The following is a 19159-nucleotide window of genomic DNA, read 5'->3' as shown; positions in this document are numbered from 1 at the left end:
TTATTGCTGACAGGAATCACAGAATCAGTAACCCATTCAGTCCATTCCTAGTTTATGGCAGTAACACTTACAAGTGTGTGCCGTATTCAATGTACAGAAAATCCCATGTTTGCATCTGACTGTTTTCCATCACAATAGAATCTGCCTGTAAACTTCCTCCCACCCAACTTCTCCAGGCAGGTGATCTATATGGACTCTTCTGCCCATCCCTGTCTCACAGCTGCTACTATGGCCCTAGCTCCCTATGAAACTGCAGACTTCTTGTTCATCATGTATCTCACTTGGACGATACTGCAAGGCCTAATGGGATGTGTCATCCGAGGACTGGCCAACAGACAGACGACATTTGCTCGCCGGCCGAAGTGGCCGTGCGGTTAAAGGCGCTGCAGTCTGGAACCGCAAGACCGCTACGGTCGCAGGTTCGAATCCTGTCTCGGGCATGGATGTTTGTGATGTCCTTAGGTTAGTTAGGTTTAAGTAGTTCTAAGTTCTAGGGGACTAATGACCTCAGCAGTTGAGTCCCATAGTGCTCAGAGCCATTTGAACCATTTGACATTTGCTCAGGTTCCCAAAGCCTTAGGGAAAGCATAACAGATAGATTGAAAACTCATTATCGCCAGTACGCATTACCTTTCTAGCAGTCTATTTAAGAAAACAGTAGATATTGTCCATCTGCACACAATATGATAAATATATCATTTTGCATGTTTGCCATCTTCGTGCAACATGCCACACAAATTTTTGAATTTTATGAGATAAATTGGTTACATTTTGCAGATGCTGCTCTATAGTTTAATGCTCAGCCATCTGACTATTTCCTGCCTGGTATCTAATATGTAAAATGATGACAAATATTTGAAGCATAAATTTCAGAATTCCATACAGTGAATTGCAAAGTATAACTGGAATTGGAAATACAAGGTTGTTGTTAGAGCTATTAAATATTTTACTATCTTGAACCAGAAGCCGTATCAATGCAAAAGAAAGTTTGGCAATTACGAAATCTTATTTGTGAAGTACATGATGACCTAATTCTTATCATTACATTTTTTCTACAGCTGAGTGTGTCAGAACAATGCCTTATAACTAGCTTGGAGTCTCTAGTCAGTTGCTGAGTACCAAAGCCACACATGATACTCATTTTTAATAGAAATTCTGGGTCACTTCTTTGATCTCTTCCAGAATATATTGCCAGTTGTATGCAGAACTGAAATTCTCAACTCTGATGTTGCATTATCTTGTTTTCACGCCACTTATGAAAATGAAAAGATTTCAGCTTTGCCTTCTGCAAAATTAAAGAAAGCTTGTATTTTCTTAATGTCTGCACATTATTATTTTATTTTTGTGGACATGACTTACATGATCCATAAATGATTTTGTTACATAAGTCTGTAAATATTTTAAAAAATCGATAGAAAGACATTTAATTAACAGCAGGGTATAAGTCTCATCAACAATATATTTATATTCTTTGCGTGTACACATTAAGTGGTAAAACAGGTGCATGGTTTTGCATGTACAGTAACAACAGGCATAAATTAATTTTGGAATTTGTATTTTTTTACTCATTTCAGTTAAGCAGGCTTAGAATGATTACTGAGCCTATACTGAGCACCAAATTAAAGATTAGGTATTTTATTATGTAATTCCATTTATTCCTTACATTAAAATTGTAAATATTTGAGATGTAAAAATTATTTTTTTACACATAATGTAGTCCTGATTATTATCCTCTTAATATGTACACTAAAAATTGTGATAAGAATGTCTTATGCAGTCAGACTGTTTTTGAATTATTAAAACTGACAAGGCGCACTGTCAACAGACAGACAGACCTACATTCAGAAACAGTATCCTTTCAATAGAAAGATAAGTAACAGAAAATTAATCATTAAGTTTAAGTATATGTTTAAAAGACATGCAGAACAATACACCTCAATAGTTGTTTGTCATATACTGGCAAAAAAGATTAAGCAGACATAAAACTGGAACTTGATCTTGACATTGTAGCCTTTTACCAGACTTGCTAATGTTTTGATTACATTTATCAAAAATATATAATGCTACTTGCATCACTGTGTGTAGCTTTACTGGAGGTGAACGTCAAAGAAATAAAATTACTGTTGCATTAGTGATCTTTAAATATCACACACACACACACACACACACACACACACACACACACACACCACACACACAGATATATACATGTATCTATATGAGGGTCATCCAATAATTAAAGAGACAAATTGGTCTGGAGAAAGAACTTTTAGTAGGGCAAGATTGGTATTTTTATGGCTTTAAGTTGGCATCACTAGGATGAGCCCTTGACCAGGTGATGTATCAACATCGTTTTGTTTATAATCTCAAAAATACATTTCAAGATAGCGAGTCCATTTGAGATTTCCACATTAGTTGAACAATGTTGTGTTATTCGTTTTTTACTTGCTAAAGGCGCGAAACCAGTCAATATATACTGTAGAATGTCTAAAGTTTATGGTGAAGGTTGTACAAATCGTGCAAATTTTTACACATAGGTAGAGCAGTTAAAAAATGGCGCGACTCAGTTACTGATGAATACCGTGTTGGCCGACCAGTTGTAGTTTCAAGTCCCTCATTTGAAAGTCGAATTGATGGCATTATTCATGCCAACCACCATGCGACTCTAGAAATGATAGTTGATAAGGTTCAAGTTAGTATTGGTACAGATGTTCATAACTTTATCTGTAACAAGCTAAAGTACCACAAAACATGTGCAAGATGGGTCCCAAAGGAGTTGACTCAGCTACACAAGGAAACGAAGTTGAGAGTGTGCACAGAGCTAAAGGAACATTATGGGACAGAAGGTGAGCACTTCCTCAACAAAATTTTGGCTTGTGATGAAACTTGGGTTCGCTATTATGAGCCTGAATCAAAAAGACAAAGCATGAAGTGGAAGCACACCAACTCAGCTGTCAATAAAGAAATTCAAAACCCAAGCATCAGCAGGAAAAGTCATGTTGATGATGTTTTGGGATGCTGAAGGTCCAGTTTTTGTGATTATCTAGAAGAGCAGCGTACAATGAACAGCCAATACTAATCGGATTTGCTTTTAAACATGGTGAAGACAGCCATGAGAGAGGGATGTCACGGATCTCAGTGGAGAGGTGTGATTCTCCAGCAAAATAACACACGTCCTCATATTGCTCAACTTACCTGTGAAACCAGCGATAAAATGGGCTGCCTCATCCCCCTTACAGTCCTGATTTAGCACCTAGTGATTTCCATTTGTTTGGTGGACTGAAACGGACATTACTTGGGAAGATGTTCCAAGACAAGAGAACGTGAAAAAGTTTGTGGAAAATTGGTTCAAACATCAAGATAAATAGCTTTTAGCCCATTGGAACAAGTGTGTAAATGTTCAAGGGGATTACGTTTAAAAGTAGAAAAATGAATGTTTTGTAAAAATAAACGCGTTTTTCTCCAGACCAATTTCTTTCATTAATTACTGAATGACTCTCATACATATACATACAACAAGTTGGGGCCTTGCTCATCAGGTCAGTTTTATCACAGAAAGGAGAAAGTCCAAATGCAGTTGATCTTAAGGTGTTTCAAGTCTTGTTCACCCTCAGTAAAGCTGTAAGTCTAACCCTAGTTGATTTCAGGATCTTTTTCCAAGTCTTTGACATTCATGCCGTTTGCATGTGGCTCCCAAAACCGGATTTCATAAATCAATTTCCCAATACCACCTTGGGATGCTCACGTAAACACTTCAAAATCTTTTCTGGAAATCCGCTCCTAGTTGGCAGTTTTCCAGTTCTGCAATCGATTTTCACTCCCATGTAAACGCAACCAGATTTGAAACATGGTTTGTCTGTCAGGTTTCGTATTGTTTTTAAAAATGTTTGGGTAATATGGATGGAGTGGCTTTTTATACAATGAAGTATAAGTTGAAATATTAGACTGAAGCTGTTTACACCTCATCTAATTGAAGTGAAATAGCGACTGTGCTGACTAAATCAGAAGCTGTTTTTAGGCACCATATTTAATTGGGCTAGCAAATCCGCTTCACACCTTAACATGTAGATACGACAGTGGCTAACAGTTTCCGAAATATGGTTTTCGTCTTTCAGAAGATGTGTTGCATGTAAATGTAGTGATTATGTTCACCTCCAGTAAAGCTAAACATAAGGGCGTGAGTATCCATATACGTTTTGATGAAGGTGGCAATAGTACATCCTCTTCATTATTAATATATTGGGTAAACAGTTACTATGTTAAGGTCAGGTGTTAAATATAAGTCCACTCCATTTTTTTGTCACCATGTGACAAATACATATGGACATTCAGCAAAAGAAAATAAGGGTGATGCTTAAATGAGGAGACAGAATAAGGACCAATGACAGTCAGGAACAAATAGGACTAGGTAGACAAAAAGATTTACCCCTTTTATATAACAGCTATTTGAATTATTTAATCATAATTTTGTTCACCAGACATAAAATATGAATGCATATTGCATTATTCTTGAATAAGGAAACAGAATGAGGAGCAATGACACCTGGGAGGAAATGATACAGACTTAGCAAAAAGTTTCAGTCGTATCTTTGTATGTAAGTAACCACAATTTTGTTTTCTAGGCAAAATGTTTCACTCTCATATTTTATGTAATGGTTATGTCAAATAATTCATAATTACAATGCTGAAGAAATTTTAATTATGACTGGTGGGTGGGAGCATGTGCGGTGTAATGCAGATAGCAGAGGAAAGCAGTACTCGATGAGTAATTAAACAATTAAATATAAAAATATAAATATTTGCCTTTTTAGTTTAACCACATCTTTCCAGATATTCAGTCCACAGAGGAACAACAAGAAAATCTGAAACATACTAATTTTTTTAAACAACTAGCCACTATTAGCATTAACAGAAGTACCTGATCTAGTAGTTGAAATGAACTGAGTTCCCTAAAATTCTTAGGTACATTTAGCTGCTTATCATATGAGAAGACAGACAACACCACAGTTACACATACATATAAGCAAGTAATGCCTAAGACTTATTTTTAATATCATGAAAAACTATGTACCAATTTTTCAGTCATGTGAAGTATCAGTGTGAATACTGACCACAAGATTTAAAGTTAGTCTACAATAACATGGATTACAACTTAAGATACAAAAAAGTAATAATATCAAATATATTGTTCCAGAGGAATTCTGAAATTTATTCTTTATGAACACCAACTGATGTTGAAAATGTCATTTCTGTTTCCTTAAAGTGGACTTATGTATGATTTAAACAACTATTGGAAGACTTGGAAAAACATTTCAGAGGTTCTAGGTTTTCCTTATATTATATCATATCAGTATGTATATCTAGTAAAAACAGTAAATATACTATGCAGAAGGTCAAAAAACAAGTAGTTCATTGGGAAGGAGACATGATTAATCCAGTCATAAATCATACTCAGAACTTACAGTATGTGGTGTTGATTAAGGGTACGTGCACAGTGTAACTTAGATAAAACTTGACAAATGCTTCCTGTCTAAAATAACGCTACATCTGAAAATGTTTGGTGGTATTTGTAGTGTCCATTGTGAAATTGGCTGCTGTGCAGTAGACGAAGTAAAGTGCAAACTAATTATAAGGAGATAGTGTATAGGTGAAAATCTGTATTAACTTGTGAGAATAATTTTCAGTATAGTAGTTTCCTAACCAGTTTGGCGAACTTTTAGTGACCAGTCTGATGTGCAGCTGGCTACACAATATTAAACTGATTAAGTGAAAAAGGGATTTCTTCACCATTTCACTTGGTATGAGACAAGGTGAACCACAGAATGAAACTATATAATTAACATCACGCTACTATACTATTTTTGTTTTTTATAACATCTGAACTCTTCAGAATGATAAATTTTTATATTGGGAACCAATGTCTAGATACATTCAGTTATTTAATTCATGAACAACAATGTTCGAGTATTACTAGTTGAACAGCTAATGACCTTGACCCACTACAACACATTGCACAAGAACCTGAAGACAAATCAAATTTTTGTTTGCATCAGTATGAATCCTCATATATTGAGTATTATTTTCACAGCAAAGAAAAAAGAACAGAATAAACATATTGGTGTAATGTCCTTGCAGCTTACTGATTAGATTTAGTGGTAAAAATGCTGCAGATGTACAATGACATGATATTTACAAGTGATTACAAAATAAAAATAATTATTTACAACGTCCTACATCTGTAAAAATCAGTGAAATGTAAATGAAACAGAGCATAATTCACTATACTGTATCAGGTAGGTTTACATCAACATTTATAAGTAATATTGTTCATCATAACTATATGAGTTGATAAGCCAATACAATACTGATCATTTTCTTCATTGATAAAACACATTAAGATATTGCTGAATCATATATTAACATTCATAAAAATAATAAAGTTAACTGTCATATATAAACATTACTCCACACAAAATATACAACACAATTTTGTAAGAAAAAATTCATTGTTGCTTTACATATTATACCTTTATGGCAATGTTACCATGCATAACAGTACTTACTTATGTTACAAGAATGGACTATTATAGGTTACTCGTAATATGACCTTGATCTGTTTTGCAGTACAGAAAAATTACTGATAATAATGACTAGAAGTGATCAACACTTATGTCATCTTTACTACTTTATACAATATAATCTGTACTGGTACTTGTATAACTGGCTACAATTAGGTAATCCAGTTTTCAAATTTTATAACTGGTCTTATTTCAAATGTGTCTCCACTTATTACAGTGTTAAATTTGTGTTAAAATGACAAATATCCAGAAATATAAATAATTTTCTATGGGTTCTTGTTAGATATATTTGATACTAAGCATTGTATCTAGCTACATAAAGGCTATACAAGAAAGCTGTCCTTGATCACATTACTAGGGTGCCACTATTTTACAACAAATACATGTAATTAATTATGAAGCTATGATTTTATCTTCATTATGACTAAAAAAGAATGATGGTAAACAGTGAAATGTTAATGCCAGTCTAATAGAAGGCTGAAGGCATCCTAGTTTTGAATCAAATAGTGAATCAAAATCAAGTTTGTATAAGTGAGTTACAAAGACCATCCAATCAAAATGCTTTCTGTCATAATTTTGACTGTGATGAGTGATCACAACAATTAATGCACTGAGCTGAATTATTGTGACACATATTAAAGAAATGTTTGTTTCACTGGGCAATGCTAGACAATAACAGTCATTATTTTTGTACATGAATTAAACTGGGAGACAAACATCGCCAGTGGAATAACCTCTCAAGAAATTTAGATTGTGAGATTAAGGAATGAATTTTGATTTATGGTTACACAAAGTGATTTCGGGCTGTGAAACATAATAGTGCCCACGATGTTTTGTATAATCAGTGAGTAGAAGGTTCTCATTCAGTATGTAAGAAATAATTTGCAATTCACTTAATATTAACACTGTTTATTTGGATGACTAATCTACAAAAAGTGGTTATATTGACACTGTCCAGTGAAAGTTAATCTGCATTTTTGTATTTAAAACTACAACTGACTGGCTGTTTTATGAAATATTTCATGATAGACACATTTCATTGACATTATTATCATATTTCACAGTTATTTAAAAGTGACTGTGATTCATACTTTTGTAGGCTGAGCTCAGACGCAATTAACCTAGATGCATGTTGCAAAAAGCAGCTTAACACACAAGATATTCATTAATCAATTATTTCATGGTTACAAAACTACTGGAAGCAATATGTGTATCATAAAAATCTTTAATTTGTTTGTATTTGTGCAAGTAACTCACAGTACAAAAATCTATAATAAACAGTGTGGAAATCACATGTCATTTATTTACACTTGTGCTACACTGCATATTCTCTGTTTATATTGGGCTTATCATATCGTATTCAAACAAGAACTTTCATTCACTAATACAGTCCATACAACTCTCTACATTATTAACAGAAATCGGTGTAACAACAGTCACAGTTTACTCAAACTACTGTATTTGCACTTTTACAGAAACCCTAATCTCCATTTACATTACTAATAAACTAACTCCAGTGAACCCTTAACAGTAAGAATTATTTTCATAAAATTGATGAGGAACACATTTTAAAGATAACTGTAATAGACACATAGTTTGAAACGTAAAGTACTCATCCTTTGTACAATTATTTTACAGGTTCCTGTTCAATTATACATACATCTCTGTATACTATATACATATAAATAATGACTTCACCTACAGAATATGTATGTCACTTGTTAGCCAATATGCATTAATAGAGTTACATATGGCAACACTGAAATAACAACTGAATACATTTGGAGCAGCATAAACTCCATATAATCTGGTTTCAGCTACTCTGACAGCAAAACATTTTACTGTCACCCACATCACCGTTTGCTGTGCCATCTGGTAAAGGCTCTTTAAGGCCTTCTTAGCAAGCAGACAAGTGTTTCCTTTGTGTAGGCAGTGCTTAGCCTCTCCAATGAAACATTCTTCAGCCAGAAGAGTGCAGGAGAACCCATCACACACGGTGACTGTTGCCATCAATGTACACATTCCCATGGACATCCAAAGGCTCACTTTGCTGTTTATGAACTGCAACCAGAGAAAAATAAGTTTGTTAGTGATCATGAAGAATTTCACACATTCCTTTCTTCACACTGGTGCATTTATGTAACACAAGTCTCCTAAGAGTAAAGATAATGAACTTCAGAACTAACTGGAAAACTTAAGCTGCAGTGTACTTTCAGTAAATGAACATTGGCTTAGTAATGAAGAACTAAATCGAAGTTTACAATCTGGTTATGAAATACTAAAAGTAGTGTGAATGTAATCTATGATATTGCACATGTAAGTGAACTGTGCACAGAGGAAAAATGTGAAGCTGCGGCCATAATGCTGACAAAATGCGAAATTATTGTAGCTTCAGTATATTGCCCCCTGAAATCACAGTGAAAACTTGTTTGTGGAACTGATATAGAAAATAATACTCTTTCTATTCAAACATAAAAATTAGAATATATTAATATTTGGTGATATTAATGCAGATATTATCTTCAAGAATATGAATGTTCACTATTTGCGAAATACAGTAAGAAATGATGAAAACACAAGATGGGCAGCATGCTTACATTTCTGATTATGAGCGGTTATGGCTCAGACAAAATCTCAACAGTAAAGTAACTGAAACTTCCTCTGAACATTGAAGCATTATAGTATCAGTTAATGACTCGAAGCCAAACCAGTTAACAGATATATTAATTCAACATGTTCTAAATGCCAGAGGAAACCACCGCCCAAGTAGATTCATTGCATTAAACCACAAAATCTAAAATTTTGGTACTCCCCACATCTAAAAAGGACAAGGCCTAAGAAACAACCAGCCAATTCGGTTCATACTTGGCAGGTCGCTAGTATAAGACGTAAAATGAAAGGTCCTAAGACATTTTGGCTCAACTCCCCTTAATTTTTGAGAAAACCATCCCTGGAGTTCATGATGTGTTATCGAGTCAATGACGAAGATTGAAGGAAAATTGAAAATGGAGCTTTTTTCATCATCATATATGGGGTCTGCAAGTCCATATTTTCCTCGATATTGAGGAAAGAAACTATTATGCCTACCACTTGAGAGGTTATGTCCCAGAAATTATGAAGCAAAAAAGACATGTCGCCATGTGTGCAAGTCCTGTTGTGTTGTTAGGAGCAGGTGCAGCAGAATTGGCATATGTTTTGATAGCGAGGAGAGTGTGGAAGCTGAGCTGGGCTCCATGGGTTTCATGGTGTCATCAGCAGATGGTGGCACTCTCTGACGTGCAGTGATCGGCAGACGCTCTGTGTCTGAGAATTTCAGACTGCATGTCAGGTAAACATAGGTCTTGGTCGCATGGTTGGAAAAACAGCTGTCGGAGTGGAACATTGAGGGGTAATCGGCAATGCTGAATTGACTCTCTCGAAATAATATCAAATAACACTAAATTTAATAAAACCTGATATGATATCAAATAACACTAAATTTAATAAAACCTGAACCCAACTAGATGCAGAGAAGCAAAACTCAGTCGAGTGCATGATGAAAATACGCCTTCGATGTGAAGTATAATTTTTAAGTTATAGTGTGTTAAATGTTTGATGTATAAAATAAATTTTTAAAATTAATATCTCGACAACGCCTACACCGATTTTTAGAAACAAAGTGTCTACAGAAAGGTCTCATTGAGCACTGTCAGACTTTAATAGTACGTTTTTTAAAATAAATATCACATAATTTGAATTAGAACCCAGAATGTAAATCCGTGCATAAAAATCTGAATTTTCGCATAAATAATACTGAAACATTGTAAACAGTGGCAGCGTTACTAATCAGAAGTCGTTAGGGGTGTATGAGTATATTTAGTGTAAACTGTTTATATTTATCAGTAACATAACAATGCGAAGTAGCATTTACTTGGACAAAATCGTATTTCTGAACAAACTATATAAGTTAGAGAAAAATTAAGAACAACATTAGAAAGCTGAGGAAATTTACATGCAAATTAATACATAACAAATGTATATGACACTAAATTTATAGTTTTTAAATATGTTTCAGAAGTCGGAAGTGTGTGCACTTGACTCACGTCAATGCAAGGGCATAAATAGCGGCAGCCATCTTTGGTCTTTTATGTTTAGTTCGTTTGGCAGTTAGTTTTAAATCTGGAACAGACAGCAAGCATGAATGGCAGTAGGTTGCATTTCCAGTGAGTCGAAATATTGTTAAATATTGAGTCCTGGATTTGTGATACATGTAACGATAGTGAATACACAGAAATATTTTCATGATAGCCAAACTGGCTCTCTCATAGACTTGTGATACTTCTGTGTGTCAACGGAGAATGCTCTCAAATATTTTCAACATGTAAAATGAATTGCATTAGACGATCTGGTAGGAAATGTATTATGGTTATTTTTTAGAGTGATCTACACTCTAAATTTAGTTAGTTCACGATTGTAGGACATTAATTTTAGGCTTGCACTAAAAAAACTTTAATTATTTTTCCCTGAACTTTCTGGAAGTTTAGACGAGCATGAGATATTGTTCTGTTTCATTTACGCTCTCACTCAGATGATCATTATTTTAGTGATGAATAATAATTGACTGTCATATGTATTACTATTTTTGAAATAAATTGAGTTTTGCTGAAACTTAAAACACTGTGAATAGTGAACATTATTTTCACTGTAAATTTCTGCCTCAATTTGTTGAAGTCTGTGGCTGAATTCTTTAGCATTACAGCAACAGATGCCTCAGTTGGCCCCTAGACTGTAGCATAGCCAACTGTGAACAATCCAAAACGCATTTTGGAGCCATGTATACAGTGAGTCTCTGATTTACAATTTTGTTATTCATGCAATTGCACGTGAGGGCTCATGAGCTATTGACTGAACAATTATTTTGTGGAAGTAACATGTTTTAACTTCTCTATCCACTATTTACTATCTCTATCGTTGCATGTGGTTGATGTTCTCTGGGAACATTCACTCTCTCATTTATTATCTGTCTCATCGCACACTTATGTACTCAAAGATAAACACTACTCAACCATAGTGCCACTAGTGTAATGACGAAGGCATCTAGTTGCGGAGCAGAAAATTTGTGTTCAATGAGCAGATGCATTTTGCAGTTTGTTGATTTATATTTGCTTCTGTATCGAAGCTGATAGTAATAGGAGTGTTAATATGGTAGTTTGTAAGGAATAATAACAAGGTACACAAATAAATTCTCAAATGCCTAGATTAATAAGGAATTAAAATTTCAAGTTTCCATTTATGAAACGATGTTATAGTATGGGTGGTGTACATTAAAATTAATTCTACAAAGAAAAACACTTTTCAAAGTAACCAAGTCTAGCCAGTTCTTCGAAAGGAAAGATGTAGTTGCACAAAGATTGCATTCATCAGATTTTCTTGGTGCCCTGCGTATATTTGTTTTGTATGATGAAGAGAAACCCTCAATTTTCAATTATCTATCGATCCTGTCAATTTTGAGCCAATTATGCATCATGAACTTTAGGGTGGATTTCTCAAAAAACGAGCAGTGTTGAGCCAAAATATCTTAGAATATTTCATTTTAGGTTGTATACAAGAGACCAGACAAATATAAGCCAAATTGGTTGGCCATGACCGAGGTCTTAAGTAGAATAAGAATCTTGATGCTACTATATTATGATAGATCAAAGAATAATAATTTAGACAAGGGAACGTACGCTAAAATGAAAAAAATACAAGTCTAAAATCAAGGTAACAAAGCACAAAACACACATGCATTGAACTCAGTGAAGAAAAGTGATCTGCATGAGAAATTACTAAAACAGAGATAAATTGTGATGATAAAGTATACTAGATACCAATTCTACCTGCACTCTACATGCACATTTTGTCAATCTGCACTCAAACGACAATATTGTGCAGGATGGTGAGTACAGGCAGAGACACTACTGCCAGAAATTAACAGTAAACAGGAAACTTTCGCTGGAAAGGAGAAGGTGGTCAATGAATCAATAGCTACACTCAGTAGTTTTAGAGTACAGGATTACTATGGCCTCTCAAATTATGTTATTAAATATGTAAGAAAATGAAGGTAATTATCCAGAGCATTGGAAAACATCTGTTGTTATCTCCAGATAACTATCGACCAATATTATTTATACCCTATTATAAAAAATAATGACTACTGCATTAATACATGGGTGAGTCAATAATTTAAATCTACTGATCTACTTAGCGCCTCACAGCACAGTTTCTGATCCAGCCTGTCTACAGCCAGACCAGTTGAGTGCACAGTAGCAAAAGCATACAATTGAAAAATAAAGAGAAGATCTGTGCAACACTATTAGGCCTCAGCTAATCATTTGATACGGTTTTCCACAATATTCTAATAATAATAAAAAAAACACCGCTACAGAGTGAGAGAGAATGCTCTACACCTAATGCATTCTTACATGGACAAAAAGAAAGTTAAGATAAATAATAAAAATCACAATGTCTTCCAGTTGTAAAGGCTGTACTTCTCCTTAGCCCTTTTCTTTTCGTTATTTATATGAATCATTTACCCAAACGTTGTGCCATTGATGCAGTGCTGTATGTCAGTGACACAAAACTCATCAGCTATGATACTACCCTTGCTAGTGTGAAACATAACACAGTGGCTGTGATGGAGAGATGTACTACTTGCTTAAAGGCAAATGTTATGCAGAAAAATGACAGTGAAACTGAAGACATTATATTCAGTCTGAATGTTCCCAGTCACAATGACAAAACAGTCAAATTATAAAGGATTTCACATAGACCAAAAGCTCAAACTAGACAGGGAAATTATATGACAGACTAACACATGTCTTCTATTGGCTGTACAGGCTGAGGAACAGCGTAGTAACGAATTTCTATAATATGAATATTTTTCATTCTTCCTCTCCCACCTCAGTTATTGGGCAGTATTATGGGGCTATTCTGTGGGCTCAAAATTAGTGTTTAAATGGTGAAATAAAGCTGTCAGTTGCACTGCAGGATAACACACGAGAATCATGCAGAGGTTATTTAAAAACAGCTAAATATAATGTCAGTTCCTAACCTGTATATCTACAAATGTCTTGTCTTTGTTAAACAAAACTCAAGTAAGTTTGACTTAAGGAGGGCAATTAATGACAATAACACAAGACCTGGACATACAATTAATGTGGAGCATTCTATGCTGGCAAAGACTCATAACAGCTAAAAGTATCTTGATCTTGTCTACTTCAACAAATTATCTAAAAATGCCTACACAGTGCTAGTAAATAAATATAAAAGTCAAAGTATTTCCTTTCTCTGTCCATCCCCTTCTCTCCCCTTTCTGTCTCCTCCTCTTCCCTTTCCCTGTGTATTTTCTCCTTTCCTGTCTGTCTTTCCATCTCCTTCTCCTCGCCGTTTCTCTGTCCACTTTATCATCCCTATCCCAACAGGAAGTCGCTGGCTCTTACCACCTCAGTATTTCTTTTTAGATAGTAAGTAGTGTGTGCACCAAGTTAGGGTGACACCGACCCTAGGTTTTAGGAAGAGCTTATTACCCATGGTTTGCCCGAGTAGGCAATTATCACATATATTTAATATGTTTCTCACGTATTTGTACGCATATGTCACCTATGTCTCTAGCAAACTTCACCTTGAAGTTTCGTTCTGATGCAGTTCTATGTTTATGTTGTCATGTCTTCTGAGCTATTTGTTATACAATGATATAATTTTTCAAGTACATTCAGTGGTGTATGTAAATACTGTCTGCAAGATGTGTCGTGAATAGAATTTTTAGTAAGGAAGTAATAAATTAAAAACTTCTGCCTTGTGCTGCAGTTTTACTGCATAAACAACGAAAATATAGTGAGTGATGAACTTTTTTGCTTTCATCATTTTGAGGGGGTTTTCAACCGATAAAAATTCTCGTGAAGGTTGTTGCAAATGACAAAGTGCTTTCATTCTCAAACACTGGATGAATAATTCTGGTTATTTGTACATCATAGGCTACACAACTTTCGTTTCTCTGTCCATCGGCTCCTTTCCCCTCCAACCATCTCCCTCACCCCTCCTCTCTCTCCAATTCCTCCTCCCCTCTCTCCATCTCTTCCTCTCCCCACTCTCTAAGCATCTCTTCATCTTTCCTTTCTCTGTCCATCTGCTCCTCCTCCTCTAAACCATCTCTTCCATTCCCTCTGTCCACCTCCTTCTACTCCCCCTCTCTGTCCATCTGCTCCACCTGCCTCTTTCTATCCATCTCCTCCTCCTCTCCCTTCTCTCTCCATCTCCTGCTATTTCTTTTCCCTCTCCATCTCCTCCCCTTCTCTCTTTCTACCTTCTGTTCTTTTCTTTCTGCCTATTTCCCACTTCCCCTCTCTCTATCCATCTCTTTCTCCCCCCTACCTATGTCCAACCATTTTTTTCCCTTCTCTAGCCACCCCCTGCTCAGACCTTCACTAACGACCTGCAGTGTGGCACTGTGTAAAACGTGTTGCAGAGATCTAGGAATGTTGAATCTGCCTGTTGCCCTTCATCTACGTTTAATAGAATATAGCGCAAGGAAAGTGTACGCTGAGTTTCGCACGAACGATGCATTCTAAATCCATGCTGATTTTTGGACAGAAGCTTTCCTATGTCCGGGAAAGTTATTACATTCGAACTTAAAATATGCTCAAGAATTCTGCAACAAACCGATTATAAGTCTTAATTCACGAAGTGTGGCCTTTCAGACCGCGCGAAAATTTTCGAACTCGTTCACTAAGATCAATCCTGGCAGAATGCTTCTATTGCCTCCCTACCCTTTTTAAATCACCAACCCTACAATGTTTTGTTGTTGGTTGCATTATCGTCTTCTTCTTTTGTTGCTGACACTTGTTATTGGGACGAGGTCTGGTATCTCAGACTGCGCCCTGTGAACTACGTACCTGTTGTCTTCAGCATAGTACAAAATGTGTTTGCAGGAATACATCAGTTTCAACGACTCTACATGCAATGAAATTGTTTGTCAGTGGGTGGAAAAAGATGTCAGTGATATAGATAAAGAAATAGACGAAAAAGACGACTATTTTCCAAAAGCCAACGATGACAGTTCTACTAGTAGAGCACCATTCAGAGAAATAACTTCAGGATAATTTTGATGGTGACCTCTCCATTTCTCCAATGAACATGTTAGCTAAAATAAATTGTGTTCTGAGTGGTGGTAAAGAAAAATATAGAACCCAGCACTGAAAGCCACTTTTGCAGACTTTCTTTCTGTATCTGTGGAGCGCGATTTCGATGTTCAAATTTGAATTCTGAAACTTAGTTTTATGTGAAAATTTACTTGATACTGAGATACTACAGTTGTTCAGAATTTAAAATTAAATTCTCTAACAGTTCGTTTACGTGTACTGTTTAAAGAGCTGCACAAAAGTAAGTGTTTTGGTATGATAAAGGCTAAAACACCACATGGTTTATTTAGTGCAATTAAATGAACGAACAGTATTCAAATGACACTTATGTAATTCTAAAAATAAAAGTTATACAACTTAAATTAACAACTTCAAATAATTTCTGCCCTAAATCTCGGTTTAAACGTAAGTGAACCAGAGACCCCGCATCATGGAAAAAAAACAGGAAAGTCACCTCGTGAGTTAAGGGTTGTTCTGGCGCTGCAGTCCGGAACCGCGGGACTGCTACGGTCGCAGGTTCGAATCCTGCCTCGGGCATGGGTGTGTGTGATGTCCTTAGGTTAGTTAGGTTTAAGTATTTCTAAGTTCTAGGGGACTTATGATGTTGAGTCCCATAGTGCTCAGAGCCATTTGAACCATTTTTGAAGTTAAGGGTTAAGGATATTGGCCTGTAATTCTGCAGGTCGTTCTTTTATCCTTCCTATATAGAGCAGTTGGTTGGCTGCTTGATTTAGTGGAGGGGACGAAACTTCGAGGTCATCGGCCCCATTGGATTAGGGAAAGATGGGAAAGTAAATCAACCGTGCCCTTGCAAAGGGACCACTCCGGCATTTGCCTGAAATGATTCAACGAAATCACGGAAAACCTAAATCAGGATGGTAGGACGCGCATTTGAACCGTCGTCCCATCTAGAATGCTAACCACTGCGCTACCTCGCTCGGTATACAGAAGTCATCTGTGTTTGTTTCCAGTACCTTGGGACTTCGCCCTGGGCGACAGATTCGCGATAGAAACAAGCTAAGTAAGGGACCACTGCCTAAGAGCACTCTCTGTAAAACCTAACTGGGATTTCATTCAGAACTGGCGACTTAATTGTTTTCAACTGTTTTAGTTGCTTGTCAGCGCGTGGGATACCTATTCCTATGTTTTCCAAACAGACGTCAGTGCGACGACCCTTTTAAACGTGACATTTAAAACTTCAGATTTCCTTTTTGTGTCTCCTATTGCCACACCAGACTGGAAGACGAATGACTGAGTAGAAGCCTTCCACTTGCCTAGTGCCTTTACGCAGAACCAAAATCCTGTTGTGTTCTCGGCAAGATCTTTCGCTAAGGCATTACGGTGGAAGATGTATGCATAGCACCTCGGTCTTTTTATAGACGCATGAATTTCTCCTAACTTCAGCCTCTCGCAATTTCCGCGTCCTTTTTTGAACCGAGAATGCAACAACCTTTGACTCCTCAGCATTTTCCGAATTTTGTTTTTAGACCACGGTGAGTCTTTTACGTCCTTCATCCACTAATTCAGCACATCCTTCTCCAGATCGCAATTTATAATCACTTTAAACTTCGCTCATAATTCCTCTATGTCAGTCATATTGGAACTAAATGAGGCCCATTCATTGTCTAGATATGATGCTAAAACCTGCTTATCTGCTGTTTCCAGCGTAAAAGCACTCTCCTAGCGTTCTAGATGGATTTATTAAATTCAGTAACCATCGTCACTATGATGACATTGTGATAACTAATCCCTGACTTCATACTGATACCGTCGGTAATGTTAGTCATGTTTCCATTGCGTGTAAGTTTTTGAATTAGTTGTTCAAGTCAATCTTCGGAAAATGAGTTCAGAACTACTTCACAAGTCTGTTTGTTTGTACACCCTGCAATAATTCCATGAACGTCCCAGTCTATCGCGATAGGATGGATTTATTAAATTCAGTAACCATCGTCACTATGATGACATTGTGATAACTAATCCCTGACTTCATACTGATACCGTCCTTAATGTTAGTCATGTTTCCATTGCGTGTGAGTTTTTGAATTAGCTGCTCAAGTCAGTCTTCGGAAAATGAGCTCAGAAGTACTTCACAAGTCTGTTTGTTTGTACACCCTGCAATAATTCCATCAACGTCCCAGTCTATCGCGACAGGTAAAAGTCGCCTTCAACTAATACTACATGATCGGTACTTCCACGCTACTGAGAACAGACTTTCTATGAATGATTCTTCAATTGTTACGGCGGAATCGGGTCCCAGATGCAAACTGGGACTTCGCCCTTGGCGACAGATTCGCGATAGAAGCAAGCTACGTAAGGGGCCACTGCCTAAGAGCACTCTCTGTAAAACCTAACTGGGATTCCATTCAGACCTGGCGACTCAGTTTCAACCTTGAGAGACGCAATATTTTTGTCGACTGCAATGAACATCGCATCTCCTATAGTGTCTGACCTATCTTTTCCATACAGGTTCCACGCCTCGTCAAATATTTCGCCGTTTCATTCAGCTCTCGGTTCCGTGTACAATTTGAGTGCAACAGCTTTCTTGGAGGGCGGTATATCCAGTGACTGTTTTTCAGCAATTTACTGTTAAAATTTTGACATTCGAAGTGTCTTTACCTGTACGCGATCTGATTTCTCTCTCTCTGTGTTTCGACTGACCTGACAACAAAATAATTTGCACGAAATTCGTGTAAACTAATCTCTCATTTAAATACATTATAGGCAGTAGGTACCCATTATAAACTGATAGCGTTAATGTGTTTGGAGATCAATAAGCACAGTCATTCTATGAGACTTACACGATTTCGCTACCCGCCAGCTCAGATCAACAATAATGGAACCTCTGCTGACACAGGTAGAGTGATTAATTATGTATAGATGTAGATGATTTGCACAGTGTGGCAAAAAAACTGTCGCACTAATTACTTTTGCTCCTAAGATATCAAATATATAATTGTTAGCGTGTAAGGCCTACTAAAAAGACGTTTAATCTTTCAACGAACTTATTATAAAACTAGTATATTAAAGTAGCTAAACACTTTCGTTAAACAAAACTGAGGCCCTTACAGCATCACAACAGCAAACGAGATAGCAAACGTGGCTTGCTAGAATCCGCTATCTTGAAAGACGAGTGACCTTGACGAAGGAGTCTACCATAATAAGGAAGAAGAATGGACCACGTGTAAATCGCACGACCGACCCAGTTCTGACGTCTCAACAAGCAGGCTAATCAGAGATATGGCCTCTGAATTTGGAGTCTGTGATTTATGAATGTGAGGCTCAGACTGCCAGCTATTCCATATCAGCGACCTCAGCAGTCATTAGACATCGTGAGAGAGCAGAATGGGGCGCTGCGGAAATCAGGGACTTCGAATGTGGTCAGGTGATTGGGTGTCACTTGTGTCATACATCTGTACGCGAGAT

General features: G+C 36.5%; 1 protein-coding gene across 2 annotated transcripts in view; it reads right to left on the bottom strand.

The window, feature by feature from the left end:
- Nucleotides 1-1441: 1441 nt before the first annotated feature.
- Nucleotides 1442-19159, bottom strand: part of LOC126174897 (putative protein TPRXL) — a 475391-nt gene continuing 457673 nt past the window's right edge. For both annotated transcript variants that reach the window (XM_049921320.1, XM_049921321.1), the window contains one exon: nucleotides 1442-8639. In XM_049921320.1, the coding sequence (XP_049777277.1) occupies nucleotides 8566-8639 (74 nt within the window). In that variant the 3' untranslated portion in view covers nucleotides 1442-8565. The remainder of the gene's footprint in view (nucleotides 8640-19159) is intronic.

This window comes from Schistocerca cancellata, chromosome 3 (assembly GCF_023864275.1).
Source record: "Schistocerca cancellata isolate TAMUIC-IGC-003103 chromosome 3, iqSchCanc2.1, whole genome shotgun sequence".
In the NCBI taxonomy this organism is placed as follows: domain Eukaryota; kingdom Metazoa; phylum Arthropoda; class Insecta; order Orthoptera; family Acrididae; genus Schistocerca; species Schistocerca cancellata.
This window is presented reverse-complemented; position numbering and strand designations above follow the sequence as displayed.